This window comes from Rhincodon typus, chromosome 25, assembly GCF_021869965.1.
Source record: "Rhincodon typus isolate 14 chromosome 25, sRhiTyp1.1, whole genome shotgun sequence".
NCBI classification, from domain to species: domain Eukaryota; kingdom Metazoa; phylum Chordata; class Chondrichthyes; order Orectolobiformes; family Rhincodontidae; genus Rhincodon; species Rhincodon typus.
This window is the reverse complement of record NC_063356.1, coordinates 7,151,581-7,166,822: the sequence shown is the minus strand read 5'-3', so window position 1 is coordinate 7,166,822 and position 15,242 is coordinate 7,151,581. Positions and strand designations below refer to the sequence as shown.

Here is a 15,242-nt window from a genome sequence, read left to right as displayed (position 1 = left end):
GCTTAACCTCTGTAGTGGGGAAGATGCTTGAGCCTATTATCAAGGAAAAAATAGCAAGGCATCTTGATAGAAATTGTCCCGTTGGGCAGACGCAGCATGGGTTCATGAAGGGCAGGTCCTGCATGACAAATCTTTTGGAATTCCATGAAGACATTGCGAGCGAGGTGGACAACGGGGACCCAGTGGACGTGGTGTACCTAGATTTCCAAAAGACCTTCGACAAGGTGCCGCACAAGAGGCTACTGCATAAGATAAGGATGCATGGCATTAAGGGTAAAGTATTAGCATGGATAGAGGATTGGTTGATTAGCAGGAAGCAAAGAGTGGGGATAAATGAGTGCTATTCTAGCTGGCAGTCAGTGACTAGTGGTGTGCCTCAGGGATCAGTGTTGGGACCGCAATTATTTACAATTTATATCGATGATTTGGAGTTGGGGACCACGTGTAGGGTGTCAAAGTTTGCAGATGACACTAAGATGAGTGGCAGAGCAAAGTGTGCAGAGGACTGTGAAACTTTGCAGAGGAACATAGATACATTGAGTGAGTGGGCAAAGGTCTAGCAGATGGAATACAATGTAAATAAATGTGAAGTCATGCATTTTGGTAGGAGTAATAGTAAAAAGGATTATTACTTGAATGGTTAAAAAGTTGCAGCATGCTGCTATGCAGAGGGACCTGGGTGTCCTTGTGCATGAATCACAGAAGGTAGGTCTGCAGGTACAACAAGTAATTAGGAAGGCAAATGGAATTTTGTCCTTCATTGCTAAAGGGATTGAAATTAAAAGCAGAGAGGTTATGTTGCAACTGTACAAGGTGCTGGTGAGGCCACACCTGGAGTACTGCGTGCAGTTTTGGTCTCCTTACTTGAGAAAGGATGTATTGGCACTGGAGGGGGTGCAAAGGAGGTTCACTAGGTTGGTTCCGGAGTTGAGGGGGTTGGCTTATGAGGAGAGACTGAGTAGATTGGGATTATATTCATTGGAATTCAGAAGATTGAGGGGGGATCTTATAGAAACAAATAAAATTATGAAGGGAATAGATAAGATAGAAGTAGAAAGGATGTTTCCACTGGCAGGTGAAGCTAGGACAAGAGGGCATAGCCTCAAGATTAGAGGGAGCAGATTTAGGACTGAATTGAGAAGGAATTTCTTCACCCAGAGGGTTGTTAATCTACGGAATTCCTTGCCCAGTGAAGTAGTTGACGCTAGTTCAGTAAACGCTTTTTAAAAAAAACGGTAGTTTTTTTTTGAACAATAAAGGAATTAAGGGATAGGGTGAGAATGTGGGTAAGTGGATCCGAGTCCATGAAAAGATCAGCCATGATCTTATTGAATGGCGGAGCAGGCTCGAAGGGCCAGACGGCCTACTCCTGCTCCTAGTTCTTATGTTCTTATAACGGGTCCAGAGTCATTCAAGAGCTGAAGGCCAGATGTTCGTGTTAATTTGAAGCAATGACTGAAATTAAGCTAAGCCCTTAAATCTATTGGGTTTGATCTTTCAGAGGTGAAGAGAGAATTTCCCAAGTAATGAGGGAAGACTTTACCATTCCAAAAAATTGATGAGTGTCTGGGATGCACTGCTTGAATGAGAGAGACAGAGGGAGGTTCAATCAAGGCTGGCAATTACATAATTATTTTAAAATAAAGAATGTGCGGCATTACTGGGAGAAGGGGTATTAAGTGAAATACTCATTTGGAGATCTGACGCAGCCTAAATGGGGACAATGGCCTCCTTCAGTGTCAAAACTACTTTGAGATTCTTGTCCAGAGGTGGATAATACTGAGCTTCTAATATGACATTTAGAGTCAGTGTGTTCAAGTGATATTATTTGTAGGTTAGGGAGCCCATTAGCACAGTAAACGACTTTTTCATTGTCTGTGCAAGGAAATGAGGCATGGCTGAAATCAGAAACTTGGGAGTGTTCTCATAAAGGTACAACTGTTCCTAGCAAGAACAGAGAAACAATTTGCATTTCTCCAGCACATGTCACAACTCAAAGACCTCCAAAACCAATGGAGTAGTTTTGCTGTGTAATCACTGTTGCACTGTAGGAAACACAGCAAGTTCCCACAATGAGATTGTTACTCAACATCTTATGAGTTACTATAATTCCAAAAAAATATTGAAACAAAATACTCCTTCATGGATTCCTCTTTAAAAAAAAAACAGTGATAGTGATCTAAGGATAAACATTGGTCAGGACACCAGGAGAATTTGCTGGAAGCAGCCAAACAAAAAAATGAAGTGGACAACCAAAGCAACACCTTTGTTCAGTCACGGTCACAGAGCACAGCTGTCTACACTTACCTGACCAAGCAATACAGACAATACAGGAGGGTTTAAGAAGTATGCTGCCAGCTAGGCAGCTCTTTTGGTTTTTGCTGCAAAATGGACAATACCTGCAGCAAATGCAAGGCACAGGACTGGCATATTGCCAAGATGCTGGGCCTAGGCAATTTTCTAAGCCACTTACCTGAGCAACGCACTTCGCCGATTGCTCAAAGAAAGAGCAAATCTTCAATCTCTCAGGAAGGATTGTAGGCATGTGGAAGCTTTTATCACTAAGTTATCGAAAATCACTTCAGTGCCATGTACTCGTCCATATTAGACCACTGGCACTTAGATACTAGTGACAATTTTACCTTTCTAACAGAAGTTAGAATGTGCAAAGCCATTTGAGGCATTAACAATTTTAAAAAAAACTTTCTATTCTATTGCTTCAGCAGGACACAGAATAATGCTGTTGGAATCCTTAATGAGCAGTAATCCAGTGGGCCAACGTTCCTGCTCAACCATAGTTTGAAGGGAGTCAAATGATAATGTCTCAACATCTGAAGGCTAATCATTTTTCTCTCTGAACAACAGTGAATGTTGATAACGAAGTGATTCAATGAACGAAATCCTATCAAATATTTTGACATTTAAATGAATACAAGCCTTTTTTCTACCACTACTCCTTTAAAATACTCCTTTAATCTGAACTTTTATACAAAAACGCTTGACAAACTATCCTCATATTATCATGTGGTTCAGTGTCAAATTTGAAGTATCTGGGCATGTATTATGTTCAAGGTATTATGTGAAGACAAATTGTTGTTAATTCTTGCTGGGCCAGTAATTTTAGAGCTCTTGCAGTGATGCCGATAACCACACGGTGGTGGTCTGCACGAGTCTAAGTGAAATTTCAATACAGGAGCATTAGAAAAAAAATTGCGCATACAGCCTCAGAGTATTTTGTTCTAACTTGTTCTTTGCTCCAAAGTCTAATGTGAAGACTTAGGCATCCATTTGTTCACTAATAAATCATTAGAATTGATTCCAATTAATTTGGAAGTCTCAGCACCACGATATTGCTAACATTAAAAGGTCATAAAAGGTCCACTAATCCATTCTAATGGATTAATATTAATATGATGGAATGCTCCTCACGAGCAGGGATGAACACAGCTCCAACAAGAATCAAGAAACTTGACACCATCCAGAACAAAGCAGCCCATTTGACTGGCACCACATAATGGTGTCTAAGAAAAAAAATGCTTGCTGGGACATCAGGTTTGAAATCTCCCTAGCTTCCTCTGTTCTAATAGAAACCGTAGTAAAGTTTCTCAATACTCTTTTATAACTGCAAACTCTTCAGAGTGGATTCGTTAATCTGTTGCAATGAGTTTGTAATCTTCCATTGCCAAAGCACTGACGTCACTTCAATTTCGCATACTTGACCCCTTTCAAACAACTAATGCAAGTTTAGTCAGTGGCGTACTGTAATGCACGGACACCCGCAGTACTATTAAAGCAGGATTTTGACCCAGCATTCTTCAAATATTGACATAATTCTAAATCAGCACGTTGTGCATCTTGGAGGGGATCTTGCAAGTGGTGATTCCCACCTATGTGCTGCCCTTGTCATTCTAGAAGAAAGGAGTTGTGGGTTTAGAAGATGCAACTGAACCAACTTGGGCGAATTTCTGCTATGCATCTTGTAGACAGTACACATTTATTACTGAGAGTCATTAATGGAGGGAATGAATGTTGAAGGTGACAGATGTGGTGCCAGTCAAATGGGCTGCTTTGTTCTGGATGGTGTCAAGTTTCTTGATTCTTGTTGGAGCTGTGTTCATCCCTGCTAGTGAGGAGCATTCCATCATATTAATAACTTGTGCCTTGCAGATGACGGACAGGCTCTGGGGAGTCAGGAGGTCAGTTACCTGTTGCAGTATTTCTAACTTCTGACTTGCTCTTGTCGTCACAGCTTTGTATGGTTGGCCCAATTTAGCTTCTGGTCAATGCTAACTTCCACAAATATTCATTGTGTGGGATCCAGCAACGGTAATGCCCCTTGAAGTTCAGTGGCAATGGCTGGCTCTTCTCCTTGCAGCTTGCTCATGCCTGCGCATTGCGTGGCACAAATGTTAGTTGCCACATATTAGCCCAAACGTAGACATTATCCAGGTCTTGCTGCAAATTGACATTGACCTCAATATAAACATCTCCAATAATGTGGCAAATACTGGACTATTTGGACATTATCTAATTTAAGGAGATTTTTACCATGCGACTTCTTGGAAGCTGAAACCAAAAGTTCAATGTGTGCTGTAGGTCACCTGTTTTTACCAAAAAAAAAAGGTATAAGCACAGATGTCAAAAAGTTCAGGAGGTGGAGTCTGTTGCTGTAATTACTGGAAAAACCTAGCTTTAACGTAACTAGAGACCTCTGCTAATTGTTGCCTAGCAATTCCTCTGATCTTAGAACTCTGTTCTACAGACCCTGCAGTCAGTGCAGTCTCTCTCCTGAAATCCTATTTCTTAAAATGTCATCTCTGGGCACCCAATTGAAATACTCCTGTTTGGAAACACCATCTGCTTGGTAAAATCTGAAGTAGTGGACGATGACTAAATCACTACAATTTGATTGCAAGTTGATTAGATTCAGAACTCGATAATTTATCAATCCACATGCGTTAGCAATTCAGCTTCAGGTGATGGCATAGGGGTATTGTCACTGGACTACAAATCCAGAGTCCCAGTCTAATGCAACGGGGACGGGGCAAATCCTGTTATAGCAGATGATGGAATTTTAAACTCTATTCACAGTGTCTGGAGTTGAAAGCTCATCTCAGTAATATGAGTAGTTTTATGATGTAGTGCGTTAAAGCACCTGGTTAATAAACAGACTGAATTCACAACTCAGCAGTGCCCTGCTTCCAACTCAATCTTTAAGGGGCCCCTCTTGTGGCACAGTGGTAGCGTACCTAACAGGAGGCTCGGGTTCAAGTCCCACCTGCTCCAGAGGTGTATAACAACATCTCTGAATGGGTTGATTAGAAAAATAGGCTAGGTAAAAACTTTTAAAAAAGGAAACTTAGACGTTAGAAGCCATCTAAAAGATGCACCGGTTAAAATTGTGTCCAGGATCTGCAAGCTAGGTGGATTAGCCATGGGAAACATGTGGTTATGGGAATAGGGTGGGGGAGTATATGGGATGCTCTTCGGAGGATTGGTGCAGACTCCAAAAAAAGGGGTGAAAGTTCTCTTTCTGCACTGTAGGGATTCTGTGATTCTACCTTTCCCTTCCAGGCCATAGGCACACAGGTGTTTTTCCCTTTTCCCCTCTTGCCTTTTTAAAAAATGTCATCTTTGCAGAGATTGATCTGGTTTTCTCTTGTGGGGGTTTGGGTGGGGGGGGAATGGGCGTGCAGATTAAGGGTGATACAGTTTTATTGCCCACCCATATTAGATGTTGAGCAGACTTGAAGAATAATTTTTGTATATAATAAATGGATGATGTGAGGTGATCAAGGAAGCCTGGTTGATGTCTTTATTTATTCGAACCAGCTCACAATTTTCCCTGTTTCCCACTGGTGCTAACTTTGCTCGGCACCTTGATACTACACGGTCAAATGTAGCCTTGATGTAAAAGGCAGTCTAGTTGAACCAGGATTGATCCCTTTGGAGGTACTGAGACATTCCAGTCCATTGGGTTACAGATTGTAATCAAATGTGATTCTGCTATGATGACCCACACACCTCATGGATGTCCAATCTTAAATTGCTAGAGCTGTTCTAAATCTATTCCATTCAGCACAATGGTAGCATCATACAAAAAGATGGAGGGCACTTCAAGTGAAGACAAGGTGTTATATTGACAGTGACTGTGCAGCAATCACGCCTACTGATAATCTCCTACAGAGATTGGAGAAGACAACACAAATGCTCCACAGCATCATTCCAAGTCTGTAAAACTTATCCTGGTACTTTGGCTAATAGTACGGCTCAACTAAAAATCACAAAACAGGTCAACAGTTATTTACGTCATTGCTATTAGTGGGAGATTGCTATCTGCATACCAGCTGAATTTTCAGCAGAGCCTCATTGGCTGTATAGCACTGACATGCTGCAATTTTGAAAGGCAGCTTCTGAAACAGCTGGAGGGAAACTAATTCACAATTGCCACAAAGCTGTTTTGACTTCAAGGAGGAATCTTCAATCATAAAACCATGATCAAAAATGATCAGCACTTAGAGCAGAGTGGTTTTCTGCAACACTCAAGCATCCTGAAGGCTCTGTCTGCGAATAAACTTTGACCAGTTTCCTCTCACTCAGTCATTCCTTCTCTTGATTATTCAGTCCTGGTGACATGTCATTCCACCTCGAACCATTCAATACTGCTTCCTAAACACCTCTACAGCTGTTCCAGGACTCTCACCTCAACCAATCTACCATTCCTTAGACTACATCTGCATTACTTTGTACATTTATGCGGAACTGTATTCTACTAGAGGCTGCTCATTGCTCTTGCTGTCCCTCTTGTTGCTAAGTGCCGAGAAGGTAAAAGATCTAAACTGGTTGTAGACTTGCTCACCAAACTGTTGTGTTTGGTTGCAGATGTTTTGTCACCGCACCTCTAGTGAAGTGTTGGTGTTCTGTCCCACTTGTTATTTATATGCCTCGGGTTGCTGGGGTGGTTGGCATGACTTCCAGTTCTGTTTTTCAGTGATTTGTATATCAGGTCCAGTTCAATGTGTTTGCTGATGGAGTTCTGGTTGGAATGCCAGATCTCCAGGAATTCCCTGGCACCTGTTTGGCTCGTGCTATTACAGATGTGTTGTCCCGGTCAAATTTGTGTCCTTCTTTGCCCATGTGTATTGAAACCAGTGAAAATTGGTCGTGTTTCTTGGTTGCTAGTTGGTGTTCATGTATTCTTGTCAGTTTTTTTTTCCCAGTTTGACCTATGTAATGTTTTTCACATCCTTGCACGGTGTTTCGTATATTAGGTTAATTTTACTGGTTGTGGGTATGGGATCCTTTATGTTCGTCAGTAGCTGTCACAGGGTGGTTGTCGGTTTGTGTGCTATCCTAATACCTAGAGGTAGGAGTCATCTTGTGGTCATCTTTGAAGTGTCCTGCGGGTGCAGTAGGGTGATTAGTGTGTCTGGCTATGTTGCGTCTTCTTGTTGTGGTCTGTCACGGAATAACGGTGGATTGTGCTTTTTGGGTATCCATTCCTTTTTAAAAACTCCGTACAAGTGCTCCTGTTAGCTTTGCGTAATTCCGGATTGCAGCAATGTCTTGTGGCCCATTTGAATAATGTCATCTAAGGTCCTGATGTTGCTCCGTTTACAGGGATTGGGGTGGCTGCTGCAGAAATTAACTATCTGGTCTGTATGTGTGGTCTTTCTATACACGTTAGTCTGGAGTTCCCCGTTGTTCTTGCGTTGACAGATGACCATAAGACTACTCCAACCCCTGGTTTGTGGGCTGCCCTGATAACTAACAACCACCTTGCGACAGCTACTGACGAACATAAAGGATCCCATACCCACAGCCAATAAAACTAACAATATACAAAATACCATGCAAGGTCTATGGAAAAACATTACATAGGCCAAACTGGAAGAAAACTGACAATATGGATACATGAACACCAACTAGCCACGAAGAGACATGACCGATTCTCACTGGTCTCAATGCACATGGACAAAGGAGAACACAAGTTCGACTGGGACAACACATCCCTAATAGTACGAGCCAAACAGCCATGCCAGGGAATTCCTGGAGGCCTGGCATTCCAACCAGAACTCCATCAACAAACACATTGTATATCAGGTTCAGTTCAAACCACTGAAAAACAGAATCAGAAGTAATGCCAACCACCCCAGCAAACCAAGGCATATAAACATCATGTGGGACAAAACACCAACACTTCACTGGAGGTGCACTGATGTTACCTAGCAGGGTGATGAAAGGTCTGCAACCAAACACACCGGCTTGGTGAGCAAATCTACAAACTTATCCACAACCCAAGCTACAAATCTGGTCAAAACCTTGAGATCTAAACTGCCTCCCTGACTGTTCACTGGTGGTGGTAGGATTAGGAGGCTACTATTTTTAGTTCATTCTATTCTTAGAAACAATGACATTTCCACCATGATCTCTGAACTGAGAGCAAAATCTGCATACAACCACCTGGAAAACAAAAGTCCATTTTACACAGAGAAAACAACACTGGCAACGTCCAGCATTCAAAGGCAAAATGTCTATAAAAAGCAGTGGGAAAGATCTCACATGGAGTTATTTGTTGGACTGTTATGTCAGTGTTGTTTGAGTCAATGACAAAAGATGTAAAGGAGTAGGCCATTTGGCTCCTTGAATCTGCCTCTGTCAAACAGAAAGTTCATGGCAATCAAACTGCAATTTTAATTCCACTTGCCTGCCAACCCTCAAGCGCATGTTTCCAGGATGGTATAGTTGCTTAATATGGTAAACAGCCCATTTCAAATTACAGTCCAACTGTTACGAAGGGCTCTTGTGGTGCAATGGCAGTGTCTCTAACTCTGGGCAAGGAGGCCCATGTTCAAATCCCACCTGCCTCGGTTGTGTAATAACACCTCTTTAGTAGGTTACTTGAAAATATAGCAATGAATCTAATCTGTTATTTGATCTGTACAGAATCAAACAGGACAGGTGAGCCACTGTCTCAATTGGACCACTCAAACATGAATTACCCATTCCCACTTAGACAAAAACAATCCTTTTACTAAGCTTCCTGCTGTGTTTAAACCAAAAAGACAATAATGACATTACAACCTCACCTTTGAATTGCAAGTTTGCTGCCTCTTCCAAAAGCTCCTCCTTCATGCTGCTGAGGGTGTCAACGATCATATCTCTCATTTCCTCCTGTTTCCGGTTAGCTATGCTCATCAGTGACTGGAACAACTCATTCTCTTTGTCCCTGGTGTACTCCAGTCTCTTGGGAGTGATCTGCAAGTCTCTCTGCATGTCGAAGGCCTGGTTGATGAAGATGTCCAAACATCGGCAATGGACACCGTTCAGCACAGTTGCTGCATCCACAAGGTGCATCTGCACCACTTGCTTTGCAAAGATACCAAGCTGCCGAAACTTCTCGAAGTGTTCTACCAACGTGCTTTGAGCTTTGCTACAGTTGGACTGCCCACCAATGCTGGAACTCAGGAAGTCCAACTTTGTTAGCTGACGATAAAGATAGCTTTTTTCCTTTTCAGACTTGAAGTTTTTCACCGGGAGGTCCTTGTCTGGACCGGAGTGACAGTCTGGGTGGAGAACGCTCAGGTGTTTTGGTACCTTTATGAAGAAAACTGGCAAGGAATGTTGCCTCATCTCCTGCAGCTCACTTTCTTCTGAGGCTGTGAAACGATCCTCACTGAGGGCATAGACAATAATTGGAAGGGAATGCCGCCAACAGTCATCAAACTTGCCCCCTTCAGCTCCAGTTTCATGGCACGGAAGGACGAGAATATCCATTTCCTGGAACAGATAAAGAATGGTTAGAAACAAAATCAAGCCCCCCATGCTGTGACTCAGTGCTAATTTCACCTCAGAGTCAAAGCCTGATCCAGTGACGAGGCAGAACATAAATCAAACCAGACATCTTCGGACAGTTTTCAGAGAATCCAGGTCAAAGATGCTGTCTTTTGAATGTTGAACAAAGGATCTGATCTGTCACTAAGTTGGATGTTAAATATCCCACTGCACTACTCAAAGACAACCAGTAATGTCCTGACCAAATTGGACGTTCAATATTATATTTTTGTTTTTCAACAGCATGCTGTGTATCGAAGTAGCTCTCATTTCTTACTTTGCACTCTATAAATCATTTGGATATCCTGAAGTAATGAAAAGTTCAGTACAACTGCTAGCTTGTTTTTATTAAAAACTAGAAAAAACTACAGATGCTGTAAATCAGAAACAAGAACAGAAGTTGCTGGAAAAACTCAGCAGGTCTGGCAACATCTGTGAAGAGAAATCAGAGTTAATGTCTTGGGTTCATTTCAGAACAGTTCTGAAAGGTCACAGGACTCTAAACGTTAACTGATTTCTCTTCCTCACAGATGCCGCCTGACCTGTTGAACTTTTCCAGCAACTTCTGTTCTTGTTTTTGAGTTTGTTTTTATTTTTTTTTCCAGTCAGGGAACAGTACTAGCCTGGCAAGTACCAAATGCTTACTAAGTATTTTATGCACATCTTGGCTTGGAGGCACTGAGAACATGTTCCCAGGATTCAGCATTGCAAGGAGAAAGCTAATGGCAGGTACAGCCAACACAGATGAGTTGGAAGAAAGTGCATATTGTAATGGAGCAGTTAACGGGCTCTCAAACAGCGAACACAAATTCTCCATCTCTCAACAACCTAAGGGGGCATCTGGAGATGGATTGAATGAAGATAGCAAACTGGACCCAGCTAGGAAAACAGCAGCCTCATTCACCAACATGCCACTGGACAAAGCTTTGGTTCAGAGTTTGGATTTCAGCCAGGCAGTTGAAGAGTTTGATACCAAGACCAGATCAACCGATCACTAAACAAATGACTGTGCGCTACTTGATGACTGCTTTTTTGAATACACCATATATGCATAACTGTTACACTGCAAGTTCAGTACTTTGAGACTGGAGATGCTATATGAATGCAGTCCTTCTGATGGCCTCACCCATAAATTCATTGCCACTTTTCCTCATGTCAAATTTAAATTAAAGCAGAGAATCTACATTAATATACCACCCGCAACACAACACAATTAAACTTTCACAGACAATGCACAGGAGCTAAAGTCAAAAATTGATACGTTAAGAAGCCTAAAATAAAGGGAATGGGGAGAAAATACTCTGCGGCCCATCTCAGCCAAAGAAAATCCTACTAAGGGCACGACGAAAGCAAAATCTGAAATAATTTCACAAAAGGGTTCTATATGCTGAAAAATATTTATCAAACTACAGGAAGCAAATTCAAGGAGAGAGAGTCATCTCAGTTCAGGACTAACTACCAGGCGTCACATTCTTTGCTGTCATTCCACTGATTATGGATAAGACTTTGCCCTCGTGTGACAAGGGCAGCATGGGAGCATGAGCAGACATCCTTGGAAAGGTAAGACAACCATTCAATGCAAGAGCAAATTAGTGTAGATGCTAACACTTGGTCGGCTTTGATGAAGAGTCATCTAAACTCAAAAACATTAGCTTGCTCTCTCTCCATAGATGCTGCCTGATATGCTGCGATTTCCAGCATCTTTCGTTTTCAAAACATTCAGTGCATGAGCTTTAGATTTGATTTTGCACATTTGATTGCACCAAGTAGTACAATGAGGAAACAGCTGCTCAATGTTAGTTATTTTGAGCATCATGGTCACAATGTACTGTGGCACAAATGAAAAGGAAAAACCCACAAAAGGGAACAAGAACCAGGATCTCAGAAGCTCTGATTTCTCACCTGCTCTCTGTAAAATTATATTTTCCACATGCCCAACTTTCTCCTCCTCTGACGAAAGCTCAGATTCTTGCTCAACTCGAAATATCTTCCAGCCCAAACATTATTCTTCACATAACGGACACGGAATTCAAGTGCTAGCCTGGAAGACTGTGGCTTGCTGATTGGAACAGTTTTCAATTTATCCACTGATAGGATCAAAGCCAGTGGCAAACAAGGTGATGGTGTTGTGGCAATGTCATCGGACTAGTAATCAAGAGCCACATGTTAGTGCTCCGAGGACACGGGTTTTGAATCTCACAGCAGGTGGCAAAACGTGAATTCAACAAAAATCTGGAATAATTAAGCTAGCCTAATGGCAACAATATACCCACTGTCAACAATCAAATATCCCTTGATACAATGTCTTTTAGTGAAGGAATTATGCCATTCTTGCCTGGTCTGGCCTATATATAACTACAGACCCAATGCAACGTGGTGGACTCAACTGCCTTCAAAAATAGTTACGAATGGGCAGTAAACGATGGGCAGCAAGCCAAGCGATGCCCAAATACAGTAAACAAATACCAACCAAGGCCAGCATTTGTTGGCCATCTCTGTTTGGTGATTATGGTAAGAAATTATCTGATCAGGGTAGCCATTATACGCACAACGGCTTGGATGTGCCCAACCTCAGTAGTAAATAAATGGCTCAGGCCATTTTGATGTGGTTGACGAAAAGGCCAATCTTAAATCATGTAGAATGTTAGGAATCGCTATACACATGCTGACCAATGAAGATAGACTTGTGGTAGATAGCAGTAGAAAACACCCTGGTCCATTTCTAAATTAGATTATCATGGAACAAGAACTCTTTTGACTGCTCCATTTCAGATGTAAATTTGAATGCAGGATGGAGCCCATAAAGACCTCTGAGGAAATTCCTCACTGTGGCTGCTGACCAGAGCTAGCCTCCCTTTAACATTTAAACAAAACTACCAGTCATTAGGTAACAGGCATATTCTCCATTACAATGCCTCCAGAGTCTACTTGCCAACATATTAGCACTCAGTATATTGAAATGTTGCTTTCCTCTAAAGGTAGTATTTTCAAAACTGCCCTAATGAGTGCAAGATGAAAAGTTTCTACAAAATGTCTTTTTTCAGCAATACCCGAGTTCTGTACTGCAGAATAACCATAAACCAGAATTCTTTACATTTAGGTATTCATTCTTTCTTAACACATTCGTGCCAACTCCACCACCATTGTCACCAATATTTCATTACACGAAAGCATTCTGCAGAGTTAGCCGGAGCTTGAAAAGATCAATAGATTTCACAACTGTCCTTGCATTATATTTCAAGAGTTTCCTTGTTGATCTTTCGCCTCCGTAAACATGAGCTCAACCAAACCTCAGCTGACCATATCCTGAAGCCTGTGAGGCATGGCAGCAAGCCAAAGCAGCTCTATATTTGTGCGTCCCCATATTCAAGGTATTCTAAGCCTCCAAGATCTTGGACTTTTTACGTTACATAAATTTTAATTCCTCCACTTTTGCCTGATGCACCTTCTGTTGCCACGCTCCCAAGCTCTGAAATTTTCCCATGAAATCTCTCTACTTCTTTCTCCTTCAAGATTTTCCTTAAAAACTTGGGCCAAACATTTGGCTACCTCATTGCGGTTCAGTGTCAAAATTTTACTGGATAATGTTGCTTGCAAGTACCTTGCGACATTTTATGGCATTATAATGCTCTATAAACTAGTTTGATAAATGTATTGTACAAGTCAAATTGCACTGCAGTTTGAACTTGAACGAAGGCCTGGTGACAGCAAAGTATTCTCGCTCTAGGAGATGAAAATGTGGTACTTGAGGTCGTAATAACAAAGGACTCAGCTAAAAAATTCCTAAAAAAAACTGTACCCACTAATTATCAACAATCCAAGAAAAAAAGTGTCTTGAAGAATCTTTTTAAAAAAGGGCGGTTAAGTCTTTGGAGGAGGAAAAGTTTTGGAGAAACCTACAATTGATGAAAATATGAAAAGTGAAGACTAAATTAACCCTCCAAGGCTTGCTTCAGACTGTAGTCAATGTAGTGGGACAACAACAATTAGTGAAAAGAATATTTTAAACTTAATTTTATTTAGACCAACTAATATTTGAACTACACACTGGTAAACAGGACAAGTTTGAAATCACAGTAAAATTTCTCATCTGGGATGATTTGTGCACAAAAAGGAACTATTTTCAATGGAGAGAACTTCTGTACCTGGACTTGAACCACTCCAGGACAATTGTTAATTCAATTTCTTTCATCCAAATCCCAACAGGTTTGTTGGAATAATTATAACTGGCAACAACTTTGCAGAAACATTACTGAACTAATTCTCTGAACCATGATTTCTATGACAAGACTGATTGTGTGTCTTGGCACAATTTCTCTGCACGACTAGAGTTGAGTTAGTTACCTTCTTGGGCTAATAATGCTGAGCAGCCCAAATAAACAGAAACAAAACATGCAATGCACATTGAGTACACCTTTCGATCACATTTCAATTGTTGTTTGCTACGTTAGTTAATCTCCAGAAAAAAACAACTTGGATTTGGGTCCCAAGCCAAAATATCCGCCTCTTTCACGACAGCAATTTCGGTCTTCCTTTCTTTCAGATGAAAGATTTATCTGGACCATCAGCTGTTTTCTCAGGTTGACGTAAGTGATCCTAGAGCACTATCTGAAACAGTAACAGTGGGGTGATGTCAACAGTGCATTAGCCAGTTTTTATGTAGCAGGTCAATGCTAAGAAAACAGATTTCCTAATCATTAGCACATAGCTGCTTGGCGGGAGCTTGCTGTGAACAAACTGGTTTCCCACAAGACAAAAGCGAAATATTGCAGATGTTTGAAATGTTAATGACTATCAAAAATGACTGAAAAGTCAGAAGGTCAGGCAAGCTCCATGGAGAGGAATAATTAGCATTTCATCCAAACTGTAATTGTGCTGTACCTCAGCTCTACCGAATCCACACTTCACATTTTCTACTAACTATCAGACTTGCTACAAATCACTGATTTTATTAAATAACTTTATAAACCATATAAAATTTGTCACTAACCACAAGCCAGCAATTTCAAGTTTACATTAGGGTATTGGTCCATTTTTGTTCTTTAACAATTCTTACAGTCTGAAAGCCCCTTTTAATTGCCTCTGCAGCCTTCAAGGTGAAGCAGGGGGTTATTAAAAGGAAACAGGCAATGGTCTTCTAACTGATAACTCAGTTATAAATGCTAAACATTTTTCTGTTTTTTTGACTGTGGACCAAACTGGGAAGGGGTCTGGCTTAAACCAAGGACTGTGGAAGGAGTTATAACTCACTCAGAGATAGTAAGAACTGCCGATCACGGAGTCAGAGATAACACAGTACGGAGCGGGAGGAACACAGCAGGCCAGGCAGCAGAGGAGCAAGAAAGTTGACGTTTCAGGCCGGGACCCTTCTTCAGAAATGGGGAGATGGAAGGGAGCTCTGAAATAGA

The 15,242-nt window shown here is 41.4% G+C and overlaps 1 protein-coding gene across 1 annotated transcript in view; it reads right to left on the bottom strand.

Moving 5' to 3' along the window:
* Positions 1-15,242, bottom strand: part of dstyk (dual serine/threonine and tyrosine protein kinase) — an 86,201-nt gene that overhangs the window by 42,614 nt on the left and 28,345 nt on the right. The window contains exon 3 of the mRNA XM_048611805.1: positions 9,090-9,780. Coding sequence (XP_048467762.1) covers positions 9,090-9,780 — 691 coding nt within the window. The remainder of the gene's footprint in view (positions 1-9,089; positions 9,781-15,242) is intronic.